The sequence below is a fragment of the Anopheles ziemanni genome, chromosome 2 (assembly GCF_943734765.1).
Source record: "Anopheles ziemanni chromosome 2, idAnoZiCoDA_A2_x.2, whole genome shotgun sequence".
Taxonomy (NCBI): domain Eukaryota; kingdom Metazoa; phylum Arthropoda; class Insecta; order Diptera; family Culicidae; genus Anopheles; species Anopheles ziemanni.
This window is the reverse complement of record NC_080705.1, coordinates 94,545,738-94,558,105: the sequence shown is the minus strand read 5'-3', so window position 1 is coordinate 94,558,105 and position 12,368 is coordinate 94,545,738. Positions and strand designations below refer to the sequence as shown.

General features: G+C 42.7%; 2 protein-coding genes across 2 annotated transcripts; one reads left to right on the top strand and one right to left on the bottom strand.

Moving 5' to 3' along the window:
- Positions 1–3,209: 3,209 nt before the first annotated feature.
- LOC131294827 (uncharacterized) lies at positions 3,210–9,823 on the top strand. The gene is made up of 3 exons (XM_058322872.1): positions 3,210–3,214; positions 8,801–9,409; positions 9,472–9,823. Exons 1-3 carry the CDS (start codon positions 3,210–3,212, stop codon positions 9,821–9,823), a joined length of 966 nt encoding a protein of 321 aa, XP_058178855.1.
- A 751-nt stretch (positions 9,824–10,574) lies between these two features.
- Positions 10,575–11,240, bottom strand: LOC131281486 (probable protein BRICK1-B). The gene is made up of 2 exons (XM_058310821.1): positions 11,035–11,240; positions 10,575–10,961 (listed from the first exon to the last, which is right to left on the bottom strand). Exons 1-2 carry the CDS (start codon positions 11,150–11,152, stop codon positions 10,852–10,854), a joined length of 228 nt encoding a protein of 75 aa, XP_058166804.1. The 5' UTR covers positions 11,153–11,240; the 3' UTR covers positions 10,575–10,851.
- Between the last annotated feature and the right edge of the window lie 1,128 nt (positions 11,241–12,368).

The following is a 12,368-nucleotide window of genomic DNA, read 5'->3' as shown; positions in this document are numbered from 1 at the left end:
CCGGCACAATGATGGTGCCCTTTAATACCACCACGTTCGTCTCGCAGGAAACCTTCAATCATAGAGTATAGAAGAAAAAAAACACTTTCGCTTTCAGTTTAATGGTCCAATATGCTCGCGATACATTTTGCTTCCCTTTGGGTGCATTAGGTGTTTCAAAAATGCATATCAAATGTGTCAAAAGCCGGATATGTTTAGGGGCCCAACAAACACTGGAAAAAACTGGTGAACGCTTTACTATTTCAAGTGAACTTAGGAGTAACTCCCAAAATGTGGCGTGCCTAATGGCAAGCAGAACTGCATTTGTTATCATCATAGTATCATTTTCATCGTACCATGAACCTTTCCTAATTGCATGTCGGTATTTCATATTTGTACAATTCCGAAGATAGTACATAGACATTTTTTCTCTATCTATGAGTTTGATGGTTTTTTGCTTTCATTTGAACTCCAGTGAGCAAAGAGGATTTAGAAGCTTCATTTATTTGTAAAATTTAAGCGCACTCTATCGTGAGTAGTGGGTGAACTATTTTTTCGATTTTGTGTGCGTCACACGCGCACAATCGGGGCGGCATTACTTACTTCATTCCATTTCCACGATGCGCTTCAATAATCCGCGAGATGCGCGTGATCGCTTTCCTCGGCGAGAAGAAAAACGTATGGTTCGGAAAATTTAACAGTGATTGAAAAAATCGTAAATAAAAATTGCGCACGTGAAAGAAAACCTCAAACGCTTCGGTGAGTTTTCATGCAAACGCATCGAAAGCGAAAACAGATACAAATTTGCACAAACCAAACAGTAGTGTGTTTTCCCTCCATCCGCTCGGCAAATCATGCCAGTGGGAGGTAAAAAGAAGCAAACAAGAAGGTGATCCCGGACTCACAGCTAACGAAAGATGGCGAGTGGCGGGATGCAGCTAACTCGAACAACACAAGCAAGAAGGTAAAATAAAAAAGTGATTTAGTAGTTTGGCTTTCGTTCCGTTTATTAAGTTTTCCTCGCGGTGGCTCCGTCCATGTGCCTCCACCTTCCACCGCCCCTTGGCCATGGGATTTGTGAATCTCGTCGCTTCCCCCAAGCTCAAGCGATCACTTTCCCTGTTTAACCGTTGCTGCTTTCGCTGGCGCGTATTTCACCTGCTGCGCAGTCTTGTGTTTTCCTGTACTTTGATTGAATTGAGATGAAATGCAAAAGACGGTTCGGTTCGTAAATCCCAAACTGTATTTCACGGTACACATGATACAGGAGTTCCATACGGGTGTGAGTAGGACCAGCCTTAACCGCTACAAATTAATTATCACATCAAATAATGATCGAACCAATTCACAGACTAATGTGGTTTTAGTAATTAATATCATTATGGATTAGTTGTTTTGTCTTTTGTTAGAGTGTAATGTTGCGGCAAATTTACATTTGTATCTAGCAACACATGGTAGAGCATTATTTTAATGCTTTCAAATTGTAAAATTACCATAAAATGCAAAACTTTCGATACGAATGCAATTTTGATTTTGATTTTGAAAGATTGTAAATACTTATGATCCTGATTTTCCCTTATTATTTATCATGATGTAGTTGCATTATTCCTTAACACTAGTCTCGGTGACAATCGGCGTAAAATAGTCAACAAAAGAACCTTTACTACATCATTGCTTTATTGGGCATCAGGCAAATATTAATCTTTTGCTGCAGTTTTTTTCTCGCTGTTCCTTTCTTTTTCCCTTTTCCAACATATCTGCCCGCCCGTAGCATTCATGAAATTGCACCCGATCGTCGTCATCATCATCGCCAGCCGTCGGTTCGTTCGCTCGTTCGTTCAGTCGATCGGGCGCGCTTTGGTGGGGAGGAAAAATGCTATATGCAGTACGCCAACCTCCTCCGAAACGCGGCACACTTCATCCCTGGAGGGGAAAATATAAAACTTTAAATTCGTCTGCACCGGCAAACATTCGAGTGGCAGACAGCGACCAAAAGGCAGCAAAGTGATTTCGCGAACTGAACCAGCGCTGGAGAGGCATATTTTGTCGTGAAAAAGGTGTCTATTTAATCTGTTCCGCTCGTGTTTGTTCCCTTGAAACAAAAAAAAACTGGGCAGTAATAGTTATTTATGTGAAGCGTTAAAATTAAAACCGATAAAAATTTAATAAACAATTGAAACAGAAATTAATTTAAGTGTGCGAGAAGACAAAGTGATGTGCATTCAAGATTTTTATTCGATGGCAAAGTAAAAATGGCCAGCATAAATGACACTATTGATGTCGTAGTTAGTGAGAATTTAGAAGAAAATTGTAACAATGGAAATTAAAAACTAAATAAATTATTTCCCATAAACCAACATGCAATGGTGAAAACATACAACCGAGTTGGAAAACAGCGGCCCAGATGCTTTAGTGAGAGTTCCGTGAAAAATAAAACATTCGGGAATATAAAACAAACATAACAAAAATAACACACGTGAAATCGAGAGTAAATCTACAAAGACTCGTTTGTAAATTTCCTCCCAAACTTCCTCCCATCCGGTTTCGTTATTTTTCAAACACCTCTTCACCGTCTTGAATCTCTCAACGACAGCCTCTTATGTTCAGTGCTCCATCTACACATTGCTGCATTCGTGTGTACGAACGTTGTGGTTTCCTTCGGTGCCGTTGATTCGTTATATGCGATTATAATCGAAAGCATAACAATTAACGAGCGAAAGGAAAGTGCAAGCGCTATGCTTTACTTTTCCGCCGCAACCAATTTCGTTGGTTCATTGTATCGTAAATTGTACCTCAACAAAAGCGATCGAGAGATACGGCTAAAGAAAATTACCGCTGATAATGTGAACTGGAAGCATACACTAAAATGCTCACTTTGAGTCTTAAGTGTAAATTACGTAGTGAAATGCTAGGCTCAATGAATGTAAATTTAGGAAGTATCATATCTTCCGAAATTTAATTTGCAGTTCATTGTAGAGATCTTTAGATGACATTTTAAGCCACAACCTCGATTGAAATACTTTTGCACTCTACAACAACGGATTCAATTTTGCTTCTAATGAATTTGTTTTTGCTTGCACAATATTTATTTATATTTGAAAAGGTTTAATTCAAATTATTTAATTTCAGCGACCCTGATATAGTATAGAAGAACTTACATTAAGTGGAAGCAGGGATTGTAATCTCTCATCTCACTTCCGGAACCTGTTGTCAATCGAATTTCTGCAATCATGAGGTAAGTTAACGAAGGAATCACCAAAGTAACTGTAAAATTCATAATGCATATCTGTTAGTTTTGGGTTCACAAATATATTGGTCCGATACTGCATAAGAACAACAGCTGAAGTAGAACGTTTCCTGCGAAGCGCTTGAATATTAGCGTTGAATTTCAAACGTGATTCTAAGCATACTTTGGAAATAGTCGTGCAAAATTAAAACCACCCCAGTGACATGAAAACCCCCAATTTCGAAAATGCATACAGCAGCTGGTGCAGTTAGGCCAATCGAGGTTCGTCGAGCCATTGCATGCGAAACATGCGGCTGGCAGCATGACTTCGTCTCCGTTTTCGGGCGGTCGTGTCTGGGGCGTGATTCCGACGCCAACAAATCGACCGGCGGATAAAGCTGAGGAAGGTTGACGACATCACGTCACGCCCTCGGGCCCTGGAAGCGACCCAGAAACACCGGGGCACAGCTTCCAGATGGCTGCGGGCAGAGGAACCTAGGCCTAAGCCCGACCACCCTACATGTGCGCAATAACTCGGCTTTGGGCGGATCGTGTTTCCCAACGTTGAAAATGATTTAAATGAGGAAAGTCTCTGTTTTGTTTTTATCCGTCACTACCAGATGGATGTGGATGGAGGTGTTGTAATAAATCCATCTTTAACGCAAAGGCCAGAGCCATACGATGTCGCTGCTCCATCGGTCGCTTGTCGATCGTTTGTTGACAAAATGATTGGTCGCGTTGACGCGCTGAAATGTAGTCGTTGATATCAGATCGTGGGTCGTGCGATAGTCCCATCGCGTTTTGGGCACATTCACCGAAAACCCAACCGTACTTTGCCTTTTTTCCGCACGATAGTGTCGCAAAATGGCCGACGCCAGTGGCCACATTTCCAAACTCGGTCAACGTTGTCGAGCTGAAGCTGTCCTCTTTTTCTCCCCAAGGGGAATGAACACGACCTGGACGGACCCTAAAATCGACACGAAGACGCAGCTCCGAGCGATTTAAAGACCTCTCGGCGAGCCGTTTTTTGAATGTTGCAGCCTTTTTGACCTGTAGGCTATTCCCATGGTTAGCTGCAATCTACCGAAACATATCTGGTAGATTTTCGATTGATGACAGCATATGTTTCTTTGCTAATTTTTGCAAATCATTCATACACATTACGACCCGAAACGAAACGAATGAAGAAAGCTTGACAGAAATGAAGTGAATGCATCCCTGATTTTTCGATAATATTGTTTTGAAGGGTTGTAAAACTCTATCTTCAGTTAATGTTCTACAAGAAATTAAATCGTAGTCGATGTTCTTAAAACACGCCATAAAGGTAGTGGAACCGAGTTAATATGAAAATCCAATTTAGTTAATCGGATTCATGTTGATTCGAGTTGCTTAGCCGCAGTAGCTAATGAATGAATAATTATGGGAGTCCAATATTTTAGAAAGTAATTTCCCCACATCTTCAAATGGTTTTCGGTCGGGCTGATCGAGTTTTGTCTCAAGAAAACCGCCGACCGCCTACGGTGTGTGGAGCATTAATGACATGCTATGGCAAGTCGCCAAACGCACCTTTACGCACTTGATGCTCGAGGAATTGCATCATCACCCTGAGGACATACGAAGTGGCCAAAAGAGAAGAAATAAAACGGCTACTGACCGACTGACCGACGTTGTCCAGAGTCCAGAATCCATCTTTTATCTTCCAAAGAAATAGGCAAGTAGTACTAACGCAGGACGCCCGATTGCGTAGTCGACAATCTGAAACGCGTTTTCAAAAGCCACCGAGATATGAACACGTCTTACTGCACTTATCTAACCGTAGGCCCCGATCTAGCGCTAAAATGATCGTTAAAAACCCGCTCTGAACAAGTCTGGTTTAAGTCGTTTTTTACTTCGTTCGGTAACTGATCACTTCGCTGCGGCAGGTTCGGCAGTCCCTTTTCCGTTTGCTTTCCTCCTGCGAGAGCCCACACCGATCGACGGATTGCACTTTCTTCGGGAAATTTACTTCTTTACCATCGCTCCCACAAGGCCCCACAGCATCCGATACCCGTATGTTCACAAATGAAAACGGTGCCGCCATGGATTCCAATTCGGCTTCTACGTCTCTCGTTTTCTGTTGAATTGAATTTTGACGATCGACGAGAAAAAGGGGGAAGGTGACTTTTTTTATTTTTCGCTTTATGAACCGTTTTTCATGCACATCGACGTTTCGCAGGGCAGGCTCAAAAGGGTCGTTTATTCGCGGTTCATAGTTTATGTAATCTTTCACCGATGTTCTCTCCCATACCCTTATTGTCCAGCTCGCGTATATGGAACTACATTTGTGCCACCTTCTTGTCCCTCCAGCATGCCAACGGCACAGAAACTGGAACTGGAATGGTGTCTTCAATACGCGTAGCGATTCCCAACTGGAAACTGGTCCGTGTATCATTTCTTTTTTGATCGTGCATCTGTTTTCTACGATGCATTGAGCTTTTAACCTGTCGATCCTGTGCAAGAAATTATCAAGCTAAATGAACACAAGAAATTATTTCCAGTAGTGCTCCATTCACCAACTGCTGTCCAATAATGCCAACAAAAGGCTAAAAGGATTTGTGTCACAATAATTAGCCTTAAAGAAATTCTTTTCCCACATGGATGGAAAAGATTCCCACAATAATCAACCTACAAACATGACTTCTTAGTCGCAGCAGAAGCATCTGGCAGAGAGTAAAATTGAACAGCGTTTACTGGTGGATCGTTAAGTGTGACTGAGTACAAGACTGAAGTTGCAGTGGCGGTTGCCAGCGGTTACGAATGGAGCTGTTTGGCTGCAAATTGCTGATAAATGATCGTCTTATACCTATCCTCCACTACACTTCCCCGACATCCTGACCGTAGGTTTTAAAGATCACGCTACCACGTGATGTGATGAACCGAGGCGTCCCCGGACGACGGTGGAATTAACAAAACGTGGCCCATCGGCGTAGGCTTGCTGAACCATCGGTCCGAAAGGAGTGTGGTCTTCGAAGATTTATCCTCGTGGAAGTTAATGGTTTTCTGTATTTGTGAATGTCAAAAGTTGCTTCCGAAACAAGTCGCATAAAAGCCACCATAAAAAAGAGCTACTAAGAAGAGTCTTCCACAAAGCTCCTGCAAGAAACAATAAATATATACATGTGAATACTTTATACATGTTTACTAACAAACAATTCGATCTGTGACCTGTAATCAATCTAAAAAAAATGCACAACTACTACACGAAATGTTAGAAAATGGTCAAAGATTACATATCCCGTTAACCGTTTTTGCCCTTCTATCGCATAAGAAGTGCTGCAGAGGTAAACGCGAGTCTAACACGTTCAAATCACAAACTGTTTCAAAATGAAAGTTTCCCGTCCAAATCCTCTCCTTCAACTTCGGAAAAAGTTCCGTCACAACACAAAAGATCCGTCCTACACACATGCCCGGGGGAACGGAAAATGGCAAAGTAAGAAAAAATTGCCATAAAACCTCCCATACAACTTTTGAATAGTAATGCTGCACATGCTTGCATTTGGCCCGCAAAACAACCATGAATTGCCCGTGGAATCTGGTATTTACAGAGAGAAAAGGAGATGGTTGAGGTTTATGACATTGTCCAGCTACCGGAACTTGAATCAGTTTACTTTAGAGTAGAAGAAACGGTACCAGATGATGAAGTCAACAGCTCATAATGGAACGGAAAACGTTAGTCATTGCCGTTTCATTTGTCTATGCCCTTTGATTCTCCTGACATGAGTTGACGCAGTACATTAGTATCTTTTTAAACATGTTGGGTGTAGACTTTCGAGCGCATTACATATTTGCTATCCGTAAGAGTTGGGGTAGGAACGAACTATTTCAACCATTTTCCGGCATCGTATACCTTTTCCAATGGCAGACCACAAAAGCCAGAAAATTTGATTAATCAATCAGTAGTGTATTGTGTAAGCAGCATCCGGTTCAGCGGGTGGGGGAAAGCAGTAGAAATTATGTGTGACTACATCAATGGCGAGCATTTGGCGTTCGAAATTTTCAGTCTACCCAATCGACGACAAATTTTAAGCCCGCACTTTCTAGCAAATCAGTCGGTTGAGTTTTCAAACGAACTTGTCGAAAGTTAGATGCCTGGAGGCGAAAAAGATTGTTTGACGAGAAAGTGTATTGGTTTTTTTATTGCTGAACTAATGGAAATTGTACTAAAACACGCTAGTGCTGCGTTTTGCTTAAATCCTAAATATTAAATTTTAATGCACCAAACACCAGAAAACTTTGATCAACAATCAATATGCTTGACGCGTTTATGTTTTATTTTATTGTGTGCATGGATACTGTTTTGCCCGCATGCGAATCTAGCTGCTAGCAATCATGGAATGGCGCATAACAATGGCCAGTTCAAATTCAAATGCATTATTGCACCAATGGCCTTGAGAATGGGGCTCTGTGTGCCCACGACCAATTGTGTCTGAATATGCATGCCCACAAGGTAATGGGGAGTGTAGGAAGCGTCACTGCACTTGACGGGCGAACTTCTTCAACGGATGGGTGGAGATGAATTTCGTGGCGATGCATGCAAAAATACACCCATTAGCTGGGTGTAACCGAAAGTAGGGTATAAATAATCACTCCTTAAAAACAGCCTTCCAGCAATCTTTGAGATCATCGTTGTGGACTGGTTTCGTACCTTTACGACTCATCTTGCGTTTAAAAAGTAAGAAAGTATCCCCAGCCTATGTTTGGGAACCTGCGCGTCGTGAAATATCGGCTTTCGACCGCAACGCAAAACCAAGAAGGCAGTTCAATATTGCTTTTTAATTCTACCGAACACCAGCAAATAACAATATCGCCTGCGTCTGTACTCTGTTGGGCTTTTTTGCTGTTGTGTAAGAGCTGCACGCACCCCGTGGGTGGCGCAGGCAAATGAGACGAAAAGTCGAAGACGATGAATGTCATTCAAGACCGTTGGCATTAAAACATGAAACGTAACACCGAGGTTAGTTTCTGTCGTACAGAGTGCCTAAGGGGTGAATGTGAATGATCTCATTTCGACAAAACAAAAAAACACATTCAGACACCATGTGGCCAACGCAGTCGATTAGAAATTGTGCCGATGCAAATGATTCGTATTTCACACAAACACGGCGACTCCATCATAATAGGATGCATTACAAGTGGCCTGGCGTTTCGTGTCTTCACTTCCCCATGGGAACCGCGAATCTCAGGAACACTTAGCGGATGGAAACGGTGTGCAGTGACCCTCAGCCTCGAGTCTCCCACCGACACAGACAGATGGGAACAGTTCAACAACTCGTGTGCGCACACGTGCACCGATGATGCATGTGAATTTCTTGGAGCAATTTTACACGTTTTCCAGTGAATGATACATTGTTCCTCGTTCGTTTCTCTCGCGAAAGGAATCGTCCAATGCCCTCCACAGTCCATGGATATCTTCATCGTCATAATTTGGGGAAAGCTTGCGGTGCTACCATTGAACGCACGGCAAACAGATCATGGCATACTGTAATGATGCCGCTCATTAAACGCCTACATCGTGCTCACTGTAATCAACCAGCACGTTTTTGTCTCCTTTCACAGATTAACACTTCAGCTTTGCTGCGGAATACTGCTGCTCTGTGTAGTATCTGGCCAGCAGTACAAGCAGCAGTTGTCCTCACCTTCATCAGTCACCTCCTCTTCGTCGGTCGACTCCGTGCCGGCGGCCGCCAACAACGTGCCTTACCGCTCACGACCGTACTCGAACCAGTACGGTAGCAGCTCGTCGGAGGAAGAGGAAGATGACCGGCCAGTGGCCACGTACAACAATCGCCAACAGCAGCAAGGAAACAACTTAAAGAAAAGCTTCAAGAAGCCATCGTACTCCAGCGAGGAGCTCGAGCAGGAAGAAGAACCCGACCGCTTGACGGTGCTGCTGGAAAAGTCGCAGTTCCAGTGCACAGGACGCACGACCGGTTACTACGCTGACGAGAGTCTCGGTTGCGAGGTGTTCCACTACTGTCAGGAGAACCAGAAACATTCGTGGATCTGCCCGGAAGGCTTCACCTTCCACCAGGTGCACTTAATCTGCATGCCACCGTCGGGTGATAACATTTGCGAGCAGTCGTCCAAGTATCACTTCGTCAACGACTATCTCTACAAGCCGATCAACATGGAAGAGCACATGACAAAGCCTAACGTTACACTAAGGTAAGCTAGCAACGCCCATATTCCGTTTCCTACCAGAAATATATATATTTTTTTATTTGTAGATACTCGGAACGTTACTATCCTGAGAACTTTTACGTTGACGAGCGTCACTATGACGAGGAGCGGGTGTTGCGCCAACACGAGGAACGCCATCAACCGCAGCAACCCGTGAAGCAGACGTACCACCATCAGCCACAACAACAGACGGTGCGCAAGCAGCCGGTCTACGCCACGACACCCTCGTCCTACAGGTTGTCATCTCCCCAACCGACGCACAGTGTCTACCGTTCACCGGAGGAAATCAATATCTCCCTGCAACAGCGACGACCAGCCGCCCAGCCCGGCTCCTACGTCCAGTCTACCACTCCACGCTACGAGGACGAACCGGAGTACGATAGCTATGAGCGGAAGTAAACTTCCTTGTGAAACAGTGAAACGCTCATTCACGGAGGCCAGTCGACTGTTACTGCCATTCCATGGAACCACAAGTGGAACCGAATAGGTTGTCCACCACCATAACCCACTTCCACTGGGTACAATGCATCCATCTTCCATTCGAAGCTGTTACTCGGGACTTTAGCAGATCGTCAACTAAGTGTAACTGTGTTCTGTTCGTTTTTAAACCAGATTTTATCAATATCTTTAAGTGTCAAGTCATACAAGCAACAACCAGACGAATAGCTGCTCTTTAGCTGTTTAGTAGAAAGAAGGTGGTATGAGGTACCTTGGATGCCCCTTCTGTGTAATATAAGCGATTCCGCTACGTCTCTCCATGAAAATGTTTGCGATTGTCTTCGTTTGTTAAGTATTAAATAAAGTGAAATATTTATTTTTTTTCATTTTTCGAATTTTGCTTACGGAATTGCACTTATTTCAGGGTTATGCAATTTATGTTTCCGGAATTGCTCAATCGGGTTTTACGTTGGTATGTTTCTTGATGGGAATTTAGACATGAACTGATACTAAATGGAACACATACTTCTCAAACTCACATAGAATTCAAAAGTATTCTGTAGGCTCGTCGCTTATTCCTAGCACATCATAGATTCGTTCACTATCAATCTTAAAGGAAATATACAGCAAACCATACGCACAAATAAACCCTACTGAATGATCGAGTTCGTCGTTCAAATCCAAGCGATTAGTCGTCCGAACGAAGGCGAGACTATTCCCGTTGTTGCCATTATGTTGCCTAGACCTCTTTTCATTTGCCTAAAACGTGCTATCAATCAAAAACGCTTCCGATCACATTCAATCTCAAAGCACCTAGCATCGCCGGTTGGGTCTATATGTTCATGCTGAAGTTTTCTCGCTTGTACGATTACGATTATGATTATTTGTTAACATAACCCGGTGCAGTCCACTCCTGACGATCGCCAATCTCTGGTGTGATTCATAGACGCAGGTAGATTGTTATTGTTCGTCGGCGACTTTCATTACTACTATTGCAACGTTTCGCCTTTGGTCACACACGCTTCGAGATAGTCAATCCGTCGCTCTAGGGTAGTTAATTTCTCGTTTAACACGGCGAGGCGAGAACGGCAGGACATATCTGCATGAATGTAGGAAAACCAATTGGTTAATTTGCCGATACAAGTAACGTCGTTCAATTCACGCATACGAACCGAACGAGTTGAGGAAGTCGGTGATTCGTTTAATACTGGCTGTTATCACTTCTATGTACTCCCGGTTGGCCCAATCTTGGTGGATTTGTTTCTGAATAGCTTCCCGATGGGCATCCATGTCGAATGGGATTCGTAGTAAGTCGCTTCTTAAAGGACTGATACAATAAATTAAGCAAAACTCTTTCGTCGAAAGTGACGATTTGCAAAGTTTACGATTTTTACATTTGACAGCTGCGCCTAGAGTTCCCACTGGGTTCATGCCGTTCCTTTAAATTAACTCAGTTCTTGAATCCGGAATCAAAGCGAATGGAACGATTCAACCGGTTCAAAACAATTATTTTGAATAATCAACGGAATTTCAAGTCACAATTTTATGCTTTACGTATAATTTTTCAAATGAATGTGCCTTGTATAGTGTGATTCTGCTATGTGACACATGCCTTTTGATGGACGGAGAAAGAACGAAAATGAAGACTCTTACGCTTCATCGGAATGGTTTCCCTAATAGCGAAAACATTATATGTACGATGGCTTTTTCCGCAAGTGGCACCGATACCAGTCTCGTAATCTCGTTGGTATACTTGTAATCATGTGAGCTAAACTAAATATCACACAAAAACCTACTGCATCAACCTATCACATTACAGACACATAGAAGTATTCTGTAAAAGCGGAAAACTGCATAACCGTATATGATTGTTAAGTTACCACAGAGCGCCATACACGCTTTGTTAAGAAGAGCTTAGCACATATTGTTATACCTATTAGAGTTGCCAATTCAACGCACTCAGTCCTATAAACAGCCTGTTTGATTCTGATCAGCTGGATGCAAGCCACGCTGAAAAAGTGTGCAATGCGCACGTTTTCTGAGCATAACACAAAACCTACACTGTCAACAACCTACTCACTTCCATTTTTGATTACGAATGGAGTGTACCACTCTTTTCGCTCTTCTCTTAGACCATTAGTATCCCTTTAAAAACAGGACACAATATTTTGAGTATTTCGTTTGTACAGAACCGAACGTACTTTACAGTCCGAAGCATATGAAAACACACGGTTTCAAAAACCATTTGTATTGCTTAAGCAATGACTTGACTAGGTTTGAGAATGCTTAAAAAAATTATATCACTAGAATCATTTCAAAATACTGAAGTTGCACTACAAATACTGTTCCCTTTGTGAATTGTTTTAATCAGCAAAAAAGATGTTTGCCTAGTGGCATTTTCAAGAAGTCTCTTTGCTGGTTGCATGATCTCGAATCAACCGAACAAAGGACAGGCAGTTTTGTCCATTAACCCTGTGCTTTCTTGGTGCGCCTCGTCCCAGATACC

Excerpts from the sequence above, each read along its gene's own strand:
- LOC131294827 (XM_058322872.1), top strand. Across the intron at positions 9,410-9,471 it reads AAGCCTAACGTTACACTAAG|ATACTCGGAACGTTACTATC; the intron begins GTAAGCTAGCAA and ends TTTTATTTGTAG.
- LOC131281486 (XM_058310821.1), bottom strand. The coding sequence starts at position 11,152 with ATGGATGCCCATCGGGAAGCTATTCAGAAACAAATCCACCAAGATTGG. Across the intron at positions 10,962-11,034 it reads CGACTTCCTCAACTCGTTCG|ATATGTCCTGCCGTTCTCGC; the intron begins GTTCGTATGCGT and ends ACATTCATGCAG.